The 17,748-nt window shown below is 44.2% G+C and overlaps 1 protein-coding gene across 2 annotated transcripts; it reads left to right on the forward strand.

Annotated features, from left to right (window-relative positions):
- Positions 1 to 259: 259 nt before the first annotated feature.
- On the forward strand, positions 260 to 15,709 carry Zfp1 (ZFP1 zinc finger protein). 2 transcript variants are annotated; one of them, XM_027406045.2, is made up of 4 exons: positions 260 to 398; positions 6,127 to 6,180; positions 11,112 to 11,238; positions 12,863 to 15,703. In XM_027406045.2, exons 2-4 carry the CDS (start codon positions 6,166 to 6,168, stop codon positions 13,930 to 13,932), a joined length of 1,212 nt encoding a protein of 403 aa, XP_027261846.1. In that variant the 5' UTR covers positions 260 to 398; positions 6,127 to 6,165; the 3' UTR covers positions 13,933 to 15,703. The 2 variants fall into 2 exon arrangements, with proteins under 2 accessions (XP_027261846.1, XP_027261847.1); XM_027406046.2 differs by lacking the exon at positions 260 to 398 and adding an exon at positions 4,368 to 4,459 and having other exon boundaries at positions 12,863 to 15,709.
- Positions 15,710 to 17,748: the final 2,039 nt, after the last annotated feature.

Raw genomic sequence — 17,748 nt, forward strand, 5'->3', positions numbered from 1 at the left:
GAGGAGGCAGGAGGAGGAGGAGGATGGAGGAGGAGGAGGAGGAGGAGGAGGAGGAGGAGGAGGAGGAGGAGGAGGAGGAGGAAGAAAGAGATGGCACTCTCTCTGAGAACACAGTCCACATTCCCTTAACTTGGAAAACGTTCCCCGCCCTACACACAACGCGCAGACTTCCCAGAGTCCCTAGCAGCGCGGCTCGGAGAGGTATGGGAATTGTAGTCCTGAGAACCGCGTCACTGCTCCGAGGACTCTGGGTAGGGCCGCCCGCTCTCCAGTCTGCGCGCTTGCGCGAATGCACCGGCGGTCGCCCTTCTCCCACCTGCAGTCGCGAGTGGGTGACAGGGCCCCCTTCTCCACGAGCGTCGTGACCCGGAACCGCGAGTGGAGCTAAGCCCCTCCAGGTATGGGGACCTGGGATTCGCGGACCCGAGAGAAGGGTCGTGTCCGCGTCAGGGTTGGAGCCTCGCGGGTTGTGGCGACCCCCGGGCGTGGGTTCGGGCCTCGAGTCCTTCTGAGTTGGTCCCTGTGGGCTGCTCCCGGCGCACGCGTGCGGGTAGGAGGAGGACGGGCAGCTGCCGGGCTGCAGCTTTCCTTTGTCAGGAGACGCGCGTCTGCCGGGCATCGCGGGGCTGAGGCCGCGCGGGAACGAGTCCGGAAGCCCGGCAGCCGGGCGGGCGCGCTCGTGACCCTCCACGAGGGTGTGGGGGCGGGTCCCACTCAGCTGGCCACGCCCCCTACCCCTTAGCGGGCTCCAAGAGCCTCCGTGAGTCCCTCATGATGCCTGGTGTTTCCAGTTATATCGTCACGGAATAATTGCTTCTACCCGTTACTTCCGGTTTGAGCATCGGTGTGAACAGAATTTCTTTTTTCTAAGATTGGCTTTTCTGGGTAGCTCAGGTTAGCCTAGAGCTTGCCGTGTCTCCCAGGCTGGTCTCGAATTAGAGATCTGTACAAACCCAGCTTCACCTCTTTTCTTGATTAGAGTTATGCTTTTTACTTATTTTAAAGTTTTCACACAGGTATATGCGGTATATTGAGCATATCCCCTCCATATCTCCCTATTGCTTTTGTTCAAACCTCCCTTCCTGTTCCCTTTTCCCCCCTAGTTTCATTTCTATACATGACTTTATGCATCTCCATAAAAATCTAGGAACCACAAGTCAGAGAAAACATGATTATTTGTCTGAGAGTAATTTGTTTAATATGATTATATCCAGTTGCATCCATTTTCCTGCAAATGACATAACTTCGTTCCTCCTTATGATTGAAAAAATTCTATGGTGTGGTTAGTGAGACACCTCCCACCAATGCTGGAAATCTGAGTTTGAGCCCTGGAACCCATATAGTAGAAGGAGAGAACTGGAGAACTGAAAGTTGTTATCTGACATCCACAAGCACATGTGTGCATGAACATACACACACACACACACACATGAAAAGATTTAAGATTTCATTATGAGCTGGGCAGTGGTGTGCACGCCTTTGGTCCCAGCACTCAGGAGGCAGAGGCAGGCAATCTCTTTGGGTTCAAGGCCAGCCTGGTCTATAGTGAGTTCCAGGACAAGCTCCAAAAAGCTACACAGAGAAACCCTGTCTCAAAAAAAAAAAAAAAAAAAAAAAAAAAAAAGAAGATTAAAAAAAAAAAAAAGAATTCCATTATGTATGTATGTATGTCCTGTTTTCTTTATCCATTCCTCTGTTGTCAGATACCTCTGTTGGTTCATAACGGCTATTTGTGAACAATGCTGCGGAAGACAATGTGCCACGTGTCTCTGTGATGTGGGAATTTTTAGGTTAAAAATCTAGAAGTGGTGTAGCTGAGTCATATGGAAGATCTGTTGTTAGTTTCTGGAGAAACCTCTTTATTGACTTCCACAGTGGCTGAACTAGTACATTCCCACTGGCAGTGTTCGAGGGTTCCATTTGTCCCCATTCTTGCCCCCCTCCCCCATCTCCCTTCAAACCCTGCAGCATCTCAGAAAGCCCACCAAATGATGATACCTTCCCCCAAAGATTCTAAGACCACTCCCACAGGGTATTTAAACTGCCTCCCAGGAAATAGACTCCTGGTTTTCCATTTCCTGTCTCCTCTCTAGGGGGCTGGAAGGCCATCCGGGAGCGTTGTATCCATTAGACTGTGGGCTTTTTCTAATTCGGTTTGATTTGGTCTGACTTGGATTGCTGAATAGGCGGAAAGGAGAGGCTTATCAGGTGCAGAAACTTTTCAGTCTTCTGGATGACATTCAGAATATATCAAGATATAAAACTGCTCTTATCCCAATGTACTGTGGGAGACAGCAGAAAGATAGCAAAACTCTGTGGTTTGCTGGGGAAAGGAGGGAGTTTAAAGATACAGGCTACAAAGCAGATACTGAGAAAACAGCTTCCATTAACAAGAGATAAGTACCATTAAAGGGAGACCTGCTCTGCACTGAGATAATAGGAAAAGTGCTCTAGGGGCAAAGTCCCTCCTCTAGTGAAGGTTCCAGCTGGGAACAAAGGAGAGAGCCTAAACTGTAATGCCAGTGAAGGAGTCCTCTGTTGGAAACCCACCACCTGGGGAGGTGTTTCCTCCAGGTAAGCTTGGAAGGCAGACAGAAGTTGACACAAATGTGGCTCAAGGCGGCCAAGCTACATCTCGGGCCGGAAGCAGGTTTTGGCATCTTGGTATAGGTATGATAGATGCAAGAATAAGGGGTTCATGGAGGCTCATGCCAAGTTTCTGAGGCCAAGCAATGTGGCCATTGTGGGAAGTTATGAAGATTGTCAGTGTTACGATAAAGCGTGCGGAACGTTTGAGCCCCAGTATCAGTCTCTGGGCCATTGATGTATTCGTGTTACACTTTAATTTCTTTATTTCTGGCCTGACCCAGTAGTCATTCATTAGAGAGTTCAGTTTCCATGAGTTTGTAGGCTTTCTGTTGATTCTCTTGGTGTAATCCAGCTTGGATCCATGTGGTCTGTTAGGATGCAAGTGGCTACTTCAGTTTTTTTTTAAATCTGTTGAGACTTGCTTTGTAACCAAGTAAGTGTCCAGTTTTGGAGAAAGTTCTGTGAGGTGCTGAGAAGAAAGTATATTCTCTTGTGTTTGGGTGAAATATTCTGTAGATATCCGTTAAGTCTATCTCTTGTATTCTTTTGGTGATGCTTGCATCTGTAGTTCCTGTTAACGTACCCGGATTTTCCATTTCCAGCATTCCCTGTTTGTGTTTTCTTTATTGGTTCTATTTCCATTTTCAGATCTTGAACCCTTCTATTTCCTTCAGCTGTTTGTTTTTCCTCTTTAAGGGATTACTCATTTCCCCCATTTTTGCTTGACTTTTCTTTGATTTCCTTAAGAGATTTACTCAGTTCTTTAAGGACCTCTTTTTCTTGTGCTTCAGCTGTGTTGGAATATTCAGGACTGGTTGTGGTAGGATAGCTGGACTCTGGTGGTGCCATATTGCCCTTGCTGATGTTGTGTTCTTGCACCGGCGTCTAGGCATCTGGGTTGGTGGTGATTGATTATAGGTCTCAGTGACACTTCTGGCTTTGTCTTTGTGGTTTCTGTGTCCCCTCTGGTCTTCTTGGCCAGTGTGGCCTGCAGTTGACAAGGGGGTTTCCACCTGAGTTGGGAGCTAGACTGCTGGTGGCCAATGTGGTCACTTGTTGAGCCAGAGGGTCTCTGCCTGAGTTAGGGGCAGGAGTTCTGGAAGCCCATGTTGTCTCTGATCCAGCAGGAATTGTGCCTATGAGTTGAGGGCTGGGATATGGCATGGGGAGGAAAAGGGAATAGGGATAGGTGTGTGCCTAAGGGAACCAAGTGGGAGAGGTCCATGGGCGGTGGCCTCCTTGGTCTTTTGGCAGGCATGGCCTGTGATTGGGCAGCTCACCTCTTTTATTTATTTGTTTCTTATGTATGCAATGTTCTGCCTGCATGTACACCTGTAGACCAGAAGAGGGCACCAGATCTCATTACAGATGAGTTGTGAGCCATCATGTGGTTGCTGGGAATTGAACTCAGGACCTTTGAAAAAGCAGCCAGTGCTCTTAACAGCTGTGTCATCTCTCCAGTCCCTACTTTTTTTCAAATATTAATTTTTATCATTTTTATTTTTGTGTGAGTTTGTCTCATGTATTGATTGCCCCATGTGTGCTGGTGCCTGCAGGGGCTTGAAGAAGGCATCAGATCCCCTGAACTCCTGTCCTCTGGAAGAACAGGAAGTGCTCTTAACCACTGAGTGTCTCTCCACCCTGCAGTGGTATCTTGCCTTGCCAGTGACAAGATGACACTATACCACCCCTTCTTTTCTTTACATTTAACTTTTTTTAAAAATATTTATGAGATGATGTTTTGCCTGCACAGGTGCCTGGTGCCTGAGGGACCTGGAAGAGGGTATGCAGCTCTCCTGAATTGGAGTTATAGGCAGATGTGATCTGCCAAGTGGGTGCTGGGAATGAACGCTGGCCCTATGGAAGTACAGTGAGCATTCTTTTTTTTTTTTTTTTTTTGAGACAGGGTTTCTGTGTGTAGCTTTGGAGACTATCCTGGCACTCGCTCTGGAGACCAGGCTGGCCTCGAACTCACAGAGATCCACCTGCCTCTGCCTCCCGAGTGCTGGGATTAAAGATGTGCATCACCAACACCTGGCCAGTTAGCATTCTTAAGCCATATCTCTAGCCTCCAAAGAAAAATTTAATATGGTCCCTTCATCCCATCTCTTTAAATCTAAAGTGACATTGGGGCACATGGCAGAGGTTGCTCACCTCTGCTTACTTCCTGACAACCAGGAAGACAGGAAGGGGCTGGAGACAAAGTTTATCACCCGGGGAATGCCCTGACAAGCTGCTTCTTCTAAAGCCACCTTCTATTTTCTACTAATGCCACCATGAGAGTTAATCCATAGATGAAGGGAGCCTTCATGATTCAGTCACTTGTCAGTGATTGAACCCGGCAGCTGGGGTTCACCACATAGCCAAACCTTAACAGCCACTAATCTGTACTCTAAATCCTTACCAGTTTCCTTTTATTTTGTTTTGTTATTCAAGACAGTTTCTCAGTGTAGCCCTGGCTGTCCTGCATCTCACTCTGTAGACCAGGCTGGCCTCAAACTCACAGAGATCTGCCTGCCTCTGCCTCCAGAGTGCTCAGATTAAATACATATGCCATATCACCTGGAATTTTTTTTTCTCTTTTCTTTTTCTACTAATTCCCATCTTTGCTAAAGTTTCCTTGTTTGTTCATTCATGTTTGCCTTTTACATTAACGCCTGTAGTGTGAAAATCACAGTTGCTTTAAATTCCTTATCCAAGACACCATCATGCATTAGAGCTGGAATGGAGATTTTTTTGGGGGGAAGGGAATGGGAAAGGAGGCACGAAGACTGTCCTTTGGGGACAGTGGGTGGTGGCAGCCAGGAGAGAGAGAGACAGGCAGTTTATAAGGGAATGTAATGAATGTGCACAGGTGGTGCTTTCAGTGGCTGCAGCTGAGGCTGTCTCCTGTCAGGACCCCAAGGGCGGGCCAGTACAGACAATTCAATACTAACTAACTAACTAACAATTCAGACAGGCCTGAATACTAACAGTTGGGGCTTCTGTTTTGTCTCTTGCCCTTTTTGGTGTATGTGTCTCATTGTGTTTGGTTGAAAGTAGATATTTTGGGGCTGGAGAGATGACTCAGAGGTTAAGAGCACTGGCTGCTCTTCCAGAGGTCCTGAGTTCAATTCCCAGCAACCATATGGTGGCTCATAACCATCTGTAATGAGATCTGGTGCTCTCTTCTGTCGTGCAGTCATATATGCAGACATAATAAATAAACCTTTAAAAAAGTAGATATTGGGGGCTGGAGAGATGGCTCAGAACACCGGCTGCTATTCCAGAGGTCTGAGTTCAATTCCCAGCAACCACATGGTGGCTCACAACCATCCCTTATGAGGTCTGGTGCCCTCTTCTGGTGTGCAGATATACATGGAAGCAGAATGTTGTATAAATAATAAATAAATAAAATCTTTAGAAAAAATATATTGCCAGAATGCTTTTTCTTAAGAGGGGTTGGTATTTTTCGGGGGTGTATAGGGCCACTAAACAGAACACTCTGGGTGCCAGGCAGGTCAGATCCATAATAAGCTTCCTTTTCTTTTCTTCCAGTGCCTTTGTGCTGCTGTGCCTTTACCCCAACCACAGAAAATGATGAGGTCCCAGGTGAGTCACTTGGTTTTCTTTTTTTGGTTTTTCATTTTGGTTTTGGAGTGTTGATGAGAAATAAAGTAGAAAATATAATGAGTTAGATTTGGGCCAGAAAGGTGATGGCTCCGTGGTGAGGACCTGAATTTGCATCCTAGCAGGGTTTGCCCCACACCAGTGTCTCTAACGCTATAAGGGGCAGAGAAAGGATTGCTGGAGCTTTCTGAAAGCAAAGCTCCAAATTCAGTGAAACAACCTCATCCATCCTTGCCATTTTGGGGGTTCCCTTCTGTTTTGAGGGAGTGGCAGGAAAGGTCTCATAGCATAGAGCAATGGTTTCTCAATCTTCTAATGCTGTACCTTTAACACAGTTCCCTCATGCTGTGGTGACCCCAATCATAAAATTATTTTTGATGCTACTTCATAACTAATTTTGCTACCATTATAAATTATAATATAAAGATCTGTGTTTTCTGATGGTCTTAGGCAATCCCTTTAAGAGGGTTATTCGACCCCAAAGGGGTTGTGATCCCCCCAGGTTGAGAACCCCTGGTTTAGATGACGACCCTGAGTTTGTTTTTTGTTTTTTTTTTTTTTTAAGATTTTATTTATTTATTATGTATACAGTCTTCTACCTGCATGCCAGCAGAGGACACCAGATGTCATTCAAGGTGGTTGTGAGCCACCATGTGGTTGTTGGGAATTGAACTCAGGACCTCTGGAAAAACAGTCAGTGCTCTTAACCGCTGAGCCATCTCTCCAGCCTGACCCTCAGTTTTTCATGTCTCCTTCCTGAGGTCTGAGATGACAGGCATGTGATACCATGCCCAGTTTCTGCGGTGGAACCTAGGTTTTGTGCATGCTAGGCAAACATTGTATCTACCAAGATGAATCTTCAGTCTAGTATATTAGTCAGTACTTGAAGGACAGCTTGACTGCCTCCAGGTTTGACAATTAATATGCAGGTTTTTGTGGGAGCATAAGTTTTCAGCTCATTTGGGTGAATACTAAGGATTGCTGGACCATATAGTAAAAAATGACTAATTTTGTAAGAAACTATTAAACTATCTTCCAAGTGACGTACATTCCCACCATCAGTGAATGAAAACAAGTTTCCACATCCTCACACAGAATTTGTCATGGCAAGCATTCTAGATCGATCATTTTAATGAATTATGTAACAGTACCATGGTCAGTCTGTTTGCTTGCTTGCTTGCTTATTCATTAATTTACTTACTTTTATTTATTTATTTTGGGTTTTTTCAAGGCAAGGCTTCTCTGTGTAACAGCCCTGGCTGTCCTGGAACTCAATTTGTAGACTAGGGTGGTCTTGAACTCACAGAGATCTGCCTGCCTCTGCCTCCCAGGAGCTGGGATCAAAGGTGTGTGCTACCACTGTCAGCCTATTGTTTACTTTTCAATCAAGAGGTTTGTTTTCTTGAGTTTTAAACTGTCCTGAAGCTGGATATGTAGTCCAGGCAAACTCAACAGAGATCCTCCTGTTTCTGCCTGCTTGGGACCAGAGGTGTGTTAATCTCCTGAAGTAAGGACACCATGTTTGGTGCAGCAGCTGCAATCAGAGTCACTACTTGAGTTTTCAGTAGTCAACTGTCATTTTTCACTGTCCATCTGTCTTCTGCACTGGTCAAATAAAGTTGAAGGAAGTATGGGACCCACCACCCCTGTATCTTTCAAGTTCTTGAGTGTGGCACCCATTTCTGCAATTCCTCCAGAGATGCAAAACTTTTTGTTTGTTTGTTTGGTTTTTCAAAACAGGGTTTTTTTGTATTGCTTTGGAGGCTGTCTTGGAACTCACCCTGTAGACCAGGCTGGCCTTGAGTTCACAGGAGATGCGCCCGACTCTGCCTCCCAAGTGCTGGCATTAAAGGCATGCGCCAATACCCGGCTGATGTAAAACTTTTTGATTTGCCATATTCCTTGGCAATCGTAAGTCTTCTGTTTAACCTTTTCAACCATAATAGCCCTCACTCCATAGATGAGGGAACCAATGTGAGAATTCTGCAAACTTCTAATTATACATTCTGGGACTGGGGAAATAATCACAGGATGAGTTTGGGGACCCAGAGGACCTACTGTGGACTTTGGACTTCATCCAAAGCTCCATTAATCACCTAACCTCCATAAACTCCTATTTTAACTGGAGGGCCACATTGTTTCTTGGATTTTCCAGAATCATAGTCGGTTCAGAACCAATATCCAACAGACCCCAGAAAGTCTAATTGTTTCCTTTCTCCCCAGAGTATAGTTACCCTCTAAAAGGCCATAGGTCTCTTTGAGCAGGACTAGGGAACGACTAACAGTAAAACTCTTAGGTATGTTATCAAAGTCTTCCCTTAGGGGAACCTGGCCATGCCTTCTTTCAAGCCATTCTGGGTCTGCAAACTGGCTCAAGTCTGGAAATCAGTTCACATTTCCTTTTGCCATGATACAATGTAAGTAAGTAAGTAAGTAAGTAAGTAAATAAATAAATAAATAAATAAATAGATAGATAAAATGCAGTAGGCCTGTCTGTTTTGTGCCTGGAAATACTATGATTGATTAGCCCGTACCAAAGGTCATGCCACCATAAAAATCACTCTGCTTTTGCTGACCATTATAGGTCAGGCCATTAAGGACATTGCTTTGTCTATGCTGCCCATTACAATAACTACAGTACCTTTCCTTTGGTGACTCAGTGCTGCCACCTGGTCCCTGCTGCTTGGGGGCCGATTAAACCCATTGCTTTTGTTTTTTTTTGTTGTTGTTTGTTTTGTTTTTTCTTTTTTTTTTTTGTTTTTTCCAGACAGGGTTTCTCTGTGGCTTTGGAGGCTGCCCTGGAACTAGCTCTTGTAGACCAGGCTGGTCTCGAACTCACAGAGATCCTCCTGCCTCTGCCTCCCGAGTGCTGGGATTAAAGGCATGCGCCACCACCACCCAGCTTAAATGCATTGCTTTTAATTCATCCACCTGAGCAGTAGCATCCCCACCCTATCTATGGTCTGGCACAAGGAAAAGGGCAACAGCAAAGCTCTTCAGATATGGGGGTGCCCCGTCACCATTTTGTGTCTTATAGGGTTGGTGTAGATCACATCTTTATGGCCTTCAATTGTGGAGGGTTAGGTTTTACATATTGTACCCACTCTCATTGCAATTTCCCCGAACCTTAGAATCCTTTCATCAGCACCAAGAGATTTCAGGCATCTCCATCTCCTCCTCAGTAGACCATTTTTTCATGAATGTTTCAGCCAGCCATTCAAACCTTTTTGTTGTTGTTGTTGAGACAGGGTTTCTCTGTGTATCCCTAGATGTCCTGGAACTCACTCTGTAGACCAGGCTGGCCTTTAACTCAGAGACCCACTTGCCTCTGCCTCCTTAGAGCTGGGACTAAAGGTGTGTGCCACCACTGCCTCTCATGACACCTTTTTTTTTTTTTTTTTTTTTTTTTTTTTTTTACTCTTTGAGTTTCCTCATTAAACCTAGAATCTCCACTTAGAGGGCCCATATCAATAAACTCACTCTGACCCAGTTTTATGTTCCTTCGGCCATTTCCCCACAGCCTCCAAATCTATTCCTACACAGGTTCCCCAGACTTCAGCTTGAATGAAGTAGCAAATTCATTAAGCTCTTTAGTAGTATAGAGCAACTCCTTCAATCTCCCTCTAGAAGCCTGCTTACCTTAAGTCTGTTCATAGGTCCAGAGAGAGCTCTTGGTGGGTCCCCAGGGTTGTCAGTATTGTCTCATCTGGCATCTCAGGGAAATCACTGCTGGTTTGTCAGACAATGAAGACAATTTCCTCAGAGTGGAGAAAGGCAGTATTTCAGGGGGTGAGGGTAAGGGTACCTCTTCTGAGGGTTTAGCGACCACTTCCTTAGGTGAGAAACCCTTGAGAATCTGAGGGTTTGAAGTCTTCAGAATCAATAGGGTCTCCCACACATCTCTATCACAGGGTCCTGTTCTTTACCAGTTAGTGCCCTGACTAACTTTAACACTCCAAGGCTTGAATTTCTGCTGTAATTCAACCAACTTTATAATAAAGGCTTTGGTTTGATTTTTTTAAAATATTTATTTATTATGCATACAGTGTTCTGTCTGCATGTATCCCTGTTCACTGGAAGAGGGCACCAGATCTCATTATGGATGGTTGTGAGCCACCATGTGCTTGCTGGGAATTGAATTCAGGACCTCTGGAAGAACAGTCAATACTCTTAACCTCTGAGCCATCTCTCCAGCCCGGTTTGATTTTTTTTTTTTTTTTTTCCTCACAACTTGAGCTCTGTGGCTGCTGAAGAGAAGATCCTCTTCCAAGGCACACATAGAAACATTTAGACTGAGCAGGGTGTGGTGCACACCCTTAATCCCAGCACTTTGGAGGCAGAAGCAGATGGTTCTCTGAGTCCAAGGCCAGAGCTAGTTCCAGGACAGCTACACAGAAAAAAACAAAAAGAACCCTTAGACATCTGGAGCCAATCAGTTTTACCACTGGGTTTAATTGTTGTCCTTCATTGTATCCTGAGATGCTGGAAGCTGTTGTCATGGAGCTTATTGTTTTCTTTGTCAATTTATTTGGAGAGGCTAAGAGCAACTGACCAGCAATATCATTTTCTTTATTTTTTTTCACAAATTGTCAAAGGTTTTATATACAGAGTCATAGCTGTTGTCTCTCACAATTGGTGAATCAGGATAATCAACTGAATTTGTCTTGAAACTTGTTAGGTAGACCAGGCTGACCTCAAACCAAGATCTGCCTGCCTCTACTTCCCAGATGCTGGGATTCAAGGTATGTACCACTACACCTGTCCTAAATAAAGGTCTTCACGGTTCAGAGCTGTGACAAAACACTGAACAAGTAGCACCGTTGGTGTCATGGTGAAGGGCTTTACAGTGTGACAAGAGTAAATTTTCATGTATCCTTCCAAAGGTAATCACTTTAGAAAATGTGTCATTTCAGGGTTCAGTTTCATTTACTGATGTAACTGTGGACTTCACCCAGGAAGAGTGGGAGCAACTGGACCCCTCTCAAAGGATTCTATACATGGACGTAATGCTGGAGAACTACAGCAACTTACTTTCAGTGGGTAAGGACAGCCTTGAGACTTGGGAAGTGCATCTTTAACCTGGGGTGGCAGGAGTTATAGTTAGAATGGTCAGTTCAGAATTCTCTAGGGGAGCTATTTAAGACAGGGTCTCACTTATGTGACCTTGGCTGGTCTTGAACTCCGATCACCTTCTCTAAGCCCTTTTACCCCAGTGCTAGGCTAAAGGTGTGTGCTGTGAGGTTTTTGTTTTTGTGTTTTTGTTATTCAAGTCAGGGTTTCTCTGTGTAACATCCCTGACTGTCCTGGAACTCAGTTTGTAGACCAGGCTGGCCTTGAACTCACAGAGATCCACCTGCCTGTGCCTCCTGGGTGCTGGGAGTAAAGGTGTGCACCACCACACCCAGTTATACCTGTGTCTTCAGAGGCTTTTGGGCCTGTGAGCAATGCTTACTGCAGAGTTATGTTGTGGGGCTGGAGAGTTGACTTAGTGGTCAACAGTGTACACTGTATGCACTTGCAGAAGACTCCTTCAAATTACCCATGTGGGCAGCTCACAGCCACCTGAAACACCAGGGGATCTGAAGCTCTGGCTCTGATGGCACCTGTCCCTGTACACAGACTCACATACAGACATTAAAAAAAATCTTTTTGGACTGGTGAGATTGCGCAGTGGGTAGAGGTGCTTGTTTCCAAGCTCCATGTCCTGAGTTTGATCTCAGAGCCCATGTTGGTGGAGGGAGTGAACCAGTCAGAGGTTCTCTGACCTCCACTCACATCGCATGTTATGGTAATGCATGCATGTACACTCACACATATCATACAAAAATAAGAATAAAGTTGGGTATAGTGTTGTACACTTTTAATCCCAACACTGAAGAGGCAGATAGATCTCGGTGAGTTCAAAGCCAGCCTGCTTTATATGGAGAGTTTCAGACTAGCCAAGGTTACATAATAAGATGCTGTCTTCAAAAAAGGGGTGATGGTGGGCTGCAGAGATACTTCAGGGATTAAGAGAGCTGGCCACTCTTCCACAGAATATGTTTTATTTCTATCATTTACATGGAGGCTGGCAGCCTTCTGTAACTAGTTTCAGAGGATCTGATGCTCTCTACTGGCCTCTGTGTGCACTGCAAATGTAGCATGCAGGTAAAACACCCATACACATTAATAAATAAATGCCCATACAAGTAAATAAGTCTTTAAAATTATTTTATGTACGGGTGTTTGGCCAGCTCATATGTCTGTGTACCGTATGTGTGCTGGTACCCATGAGAGGCTAGAAGAGAACATTGGAATCTCCTGACTGGAGTCACAGATGGTTATAAATCACCATGTGGGTGCTGGGAATTGAACCCAGATCCTCTGAAAGAGGACCAGGCTGGTCTCAAACTGACAGAGATCCATCTACCTCTGCCATCCAAGTACTGGGGTCAAAGGTGGTGACACCACTTCCTGGCTTTTTTCTGCTCACTTAAAGGTCATTTTGTCATCAGGAAATACCACCCCTCCAACATATATTTACTTTCCTCTCAAAGCTTAAGAGATGAAAAATGTTTGTATTGGGACGTTTTTTAAATGCCGAAACCAGAGTCAGCTCTAGGATGGGAGCATGTATGGGTTAACGAAGAAGGCTTACAGTACCTTTCACTGTGTTTTGTCTTAGAAGTGTGGAGGGCCGATGACCAGGTGGAGAAGGATCCCAGAGACCCAGATGAGCAGGCAAGGCCACTTATAACCCCCAAGAACCAACCACCAATTGAAGAAAGAGGCAGTCTTTTTGGAAAGACATTAAGTCTGAACACGGATTTTGTTTCCTTAACACAAGTTCCCTATAAATATGATTTGTATGAAAAAACTTTGAAATATAATTCAGACTTACTTAGTAGTAGAAGCTGTGTAAGAAGGAAGGGTGAGGAATGCAATGGATTTGGGAAACCACTTCTGTATCTGAAGCAAGAGAAGCCCCATGATGGAGTAGAATACTCAGAATATAATGGGAATGGAAAGGTTCTCAGCCATAAAGAAGTCATCTTTAAACATCAGAAAATTAAGAACTTGGTTCAGCCTTTTGTCTGTAATTACTGTGACAAGGCCTTCTCCTTCAAGTCGCTCCTCATTAGCCATAAGAGGATACACACAGGAGAAAAGCCCTACGAATGTAATGTGTGTAAGAAAACCTTCTCCCATAAGGCAAATCTCATCAAACATCAGCGAATTCATACCGGAGAGAAACCCTTTGAATGTCCTGAGTGTGGAAAAGCATTTACCCACCAGTCAAACCTTATTGTGCACCAGAGAGCACATATGGAGAAGAAGCCGTATGAATGCAGTGAATGTGGAAAGACATTTGCTCAGAAGTTTGAACTCACTACACACCAGAGAATTCACACAGGAGAGCGGCCCTATGAGTGTAACGAATGTGCAAAAACCTTCTTTAAGAAATCAAACCTCATTATACATCAGAAAATTCACACAGGGGAAAAACGCTATGAGTGCAGTGAATGTGGGAAATCGTTTATCCAGAACTCACAACTTATCATCCATATGAGAACTCATACTGGGGAAAAACCCTACGAATGTACTGAATGCGGGAAGACTTTCAGCCAGAGATCGACTCTTAGATTACATCTAAGAATCCATACAGGAGAAAAACCCTACGAGTGTGCTGAATGTGGGAAAGCCTTCAGCAGAAAGTCTCGACTCAGTGTCCATCAGAGGGTTCACACAGGATAGGTCCTGAGGCTACAGTCAGATTGTACCGTGGAAAACCATCAAACCAGAATTCTTCCAGTGAGAGAGAAACCTTCATGAAGATGCTGAAGGAACTTGGGAAATCACATTGAGATGCAAGCTAATTCAAAAACTTAAGAAAAAAAGGATGTCATAAAATATTATACTGAAAGTTAGTATCCATATGTATGTATTTCAGTACACATATCCCCAGATCCAGTTGTAAATAGACATACCCAGCTCTATTTCCATGAGCTTTTATGGCTTTTTGTGCTGCTGGGATTCAAACCTAGGGAGTTGCCTGTGCTAGGCAATTTTTTTTACCACTGATCTACATCCCCAGTCCACAGTGGCCTTTTAAAAATCTTGAATCAACTGAATATTCTAGGAGGAGAAATAAAGTTTATATAAAACTACCTTAGGAATTTGTATTTAAGGATATGCCACGAAACATAAATTGTTTTAAATCTGTAAGTTTGATTATGTAAGTTTGATGGCTACTGGGAATGTGAAATTCTCATCTATGAAATTGCATCACAGCAAACACAAGGTTTCCCCTACTCAATATCACGTTTGTGTTTCCAATGCAGTGTGTATCCAAAGGAAAATGTGATGGACTTAAAGATGTAGCATGTAGCCTCTCCTCTACAGCCAGATCATACAAATTGGTGTAGCCATTGTTAATGAGCTGTCTGGTCACTAAAGAAAAAGAGTTTTAGCCTGCTTCTGGGTTTGAAGATTTTCTAAGGCAATATATATATGCAAAGGTCTGCTGTGCAGGGAATGGCCTCTTCTATCATGCTCTTGTTCTTTCTCCCCAAGGCGTTTACGTACAAGTTCGTGTCCTCCAAAATACCATGTACCCCAGAAAATTATTTTTGTATGTTTCTGTCTTCCTCTTAATGCTTTATGAATTGTCCTACCAAAAAAAATGGGTAGGGTGCCTGTGTAGCTCCCAAATGTTACATTTCAGAGACTTTGAAGAAAAAAAGATCTGTTAAGATCTATGTTTCATTATATAGCTTCCGTGTGTGTAATCTACTTTAGAAATTGTTTTTGCTGTGTCCCTCAAAGGAAGTATTTCTGCTTTATCCCCCATGTAACACTGCCCTTTGGAAGCTGACTTAACTTTGTCTGTCACCTTGCCTCGTGGGGTTCACAAGCACTTTATGAGTATCAACCATATTTACTTTTCTATTGCAGTGAGCAAACACCATGACCAAGGCAACTTATAAAAGAAAGCATTTCATTTGAGGCTCACAGTTCCAAAGGGTTAGAGTCCCATGACCCTCATGGGGGGGGGGGGCATGGCAGCAGGTAGCCATCATGGAGCAGTAGCTTAGAGCTCACATCTTGAGACACAAGCACAGAAGAGCAAGCTAACTATGGGCTTTTGAAACCTCAAAGCCCACCTCCAGTGACACACTTCATCTTTACCAAATAGTGCCAACTGGAGACCAACATTCAAACCTGTGAATCCATAGGGGCCATTCTCATTCAAACCACGTAAGTTAGACTTCGGTGCTCTCCATATGCTGGTGGCTAACATACACAATTTAGGATTTTTTGCCAGGTGTGGTGCTAGGCGCCTTTAATCCCAAAATTTGGGAGCCGGAGGCGGTTCGATCTGAGTTGGAGGCTAGTCTGGTCTACACAGTGAGACCCTGTCTGAAAACAAACTTTATATAACTGAAAGATGATCATTTGAAGCTTGGTTCCAAATCACAAGTTCAGCTTTTTCATTATGCATTAAAATTAAACATGGAAACCACAACTGGAATTTATTTTGTGTGTATGGGTGTTTGTATTGTCTGTGCACCGTGTGCATGCAGTGTCTATGGAGGCCTGAAGAGGGCATTGGATCCCCTGGAACTAGAGTTGCAGATAGTTGTGAGCCACCCAACGGGTACTGAGAATTGAACCCAGGTCCTCCAGAAGAGTAGCCAGTGCTTTTAACCAGAGCCATCTCTCCAGCCCCTTGGATTTTTATTTTTGAAGATCGTGATTCTGTCTTTTAACATTAAGAAATACAATCTTTTTTCATACCAGGAAATAATTCCTGGCAATCTGAAGATTTAAGAGAGAGAGAGCCAGTATTTAAGATTTTATGTTGACCAAGATTTTTTTTTTTAATCATTTAAAAATGAGTGAATAAGCCAGGCATGGTGGTGCACTCCTTTAATCCCCAAACTCAGGAGGCAGGTGGATCTCTGTGAGTTCGAGGCCAGCCTAATGATGTGGGTGTCCCATTAAGGGGCAGGGGAGAAAGAAAGAAAATCTAATCACTTCTTGGCGTCAGATAACCGAGAGCAAGTCCAGGTTTGCATTCTCTATGTCACCCTGTGCCCTCCATCCTCGCTGTGGTCTCAGTCTGTGCCTGCCATGTGGCTGACTTGTGAATGAGTCCCTATAGCTGTGTCTGTGTCCATGTGTGCATGTCCCTTGCACTTTTATCTATTACCAACATCACAGAAAGCATCACATGGGGAACAAATGAGGTATACTTTACAGAAACTAGCAATTTTACAAGGGATTAAGTCACTCCAGCTAACCCAAACAATAGACATCATTGTTTATAGAGCAATAGCTGAATGCTGTGTGTAACATTTATGGTGGATGTCCATTATATAGCATTGCATTCAACTGTTTTGAAGCTTTTGGCAAATGGCTTTTAGAACACATGCGTTACTTGGGTCAGGGGCGTGGAGTACATAAATTTAAGGTTACAGTTGTGCATTAGTTTAGGTTGTTAAAGGGAATGTAAATGGAAGATCCAAAACAAGTAAAATTGGCTGTTATATTGTCCTCTCAAAAGCAGATTAAATAGGCTGAGTGCACAACAGGATAACAGTCTTAATTCCTTTTTTTTTTTTTTTTTTTTTTTTTTTTGAGACAGGGTTTCTTTGCATAGTCCTGGCTGTCCTGAAACTCGCTCTGTAGACCAGGCTGGCCTCAAACTCAGAGATCGGCCTGTTTCTGCCTTCTGAGTGCCGTGTTAAAGTCCTGCTCTACCATCGCCTGGCTTAAGGTGTATTATTAACTCAAGGCCCAGCAGAAGTTCTTGTCTCTTAAAGAGATATCTCTATCCTATTAAAGAGATAACTGTATCCTAGTCCATTGCCACACAACTAGAAGTCCTTTAAGGCTGGCTGTGAGTCTAGATCATTGTCCACCAGGGTACAGCTGAGGGTTCCTCTGTAGAAAGCTTTACTTCCTGTGTACATGTTGGTGACACATAAAGACAAGAAGAGAATGGCCTGCTGTATCCTATAATACACCTGTATTCTCTAATTGTCTTGTGGAAGCCCCACACTCTCTGGGAGTGTGGCTGACCACAGATTCCTGAGGAGCTCTGCATTTGTAGTAAGGATTCTCTTCCTCCTCCCTCTCTCTCCCCATCACAGCCTTTCCTCCTGTCCTTCAGGGTGCAGGTTGCAGTGCCAGACTTCCTGGTCTAAGGGACCTACAGAAAAATGCTTGTGATGGGCGGTGATGGCGCACGCCTTTAATCCCAGCACTCAGGAGGCAGAGATAAACTGATCTCTGTGTGTTTGAGGCCATCCTGGTCTACAGAACTCCAGTGCCAGAACAGGCTCTAAAGCTACAGAGAAACCCTGCTTCAAAAAAAACCAAAAAAGAAAAAGGCCTTCACTTTTCCATGACGTCCAGACACATCCTCTCTCAGGCCAGTTCAAAACCAGTTTCCTTGTGTGAGCGATGCCTTGAGTTTAAGCTGCCATGACTAAACTAGGTGACGTTCTGTCTCCACAAGTAGAGAGGGTGTGTTTTCCAGAACACTGCTTAGAGCATGCCTCCGAC

The sequence above is a fragment of the Cricetulus griseus genome, chromosome 3 (assembly GCF_003668045.3).
Source record: "Cricetulus griseus strain 17A/GY chromosome 3, alternate assembly CriGri-PICRH-1.0, whole genome shotgun sequence".
Lineage (NCBI taxonomy): Eukaryota > Metazoa > Chordata > Mammalia > Rodentia > Cricetidae > Cricetulus > Cricetulus griseus.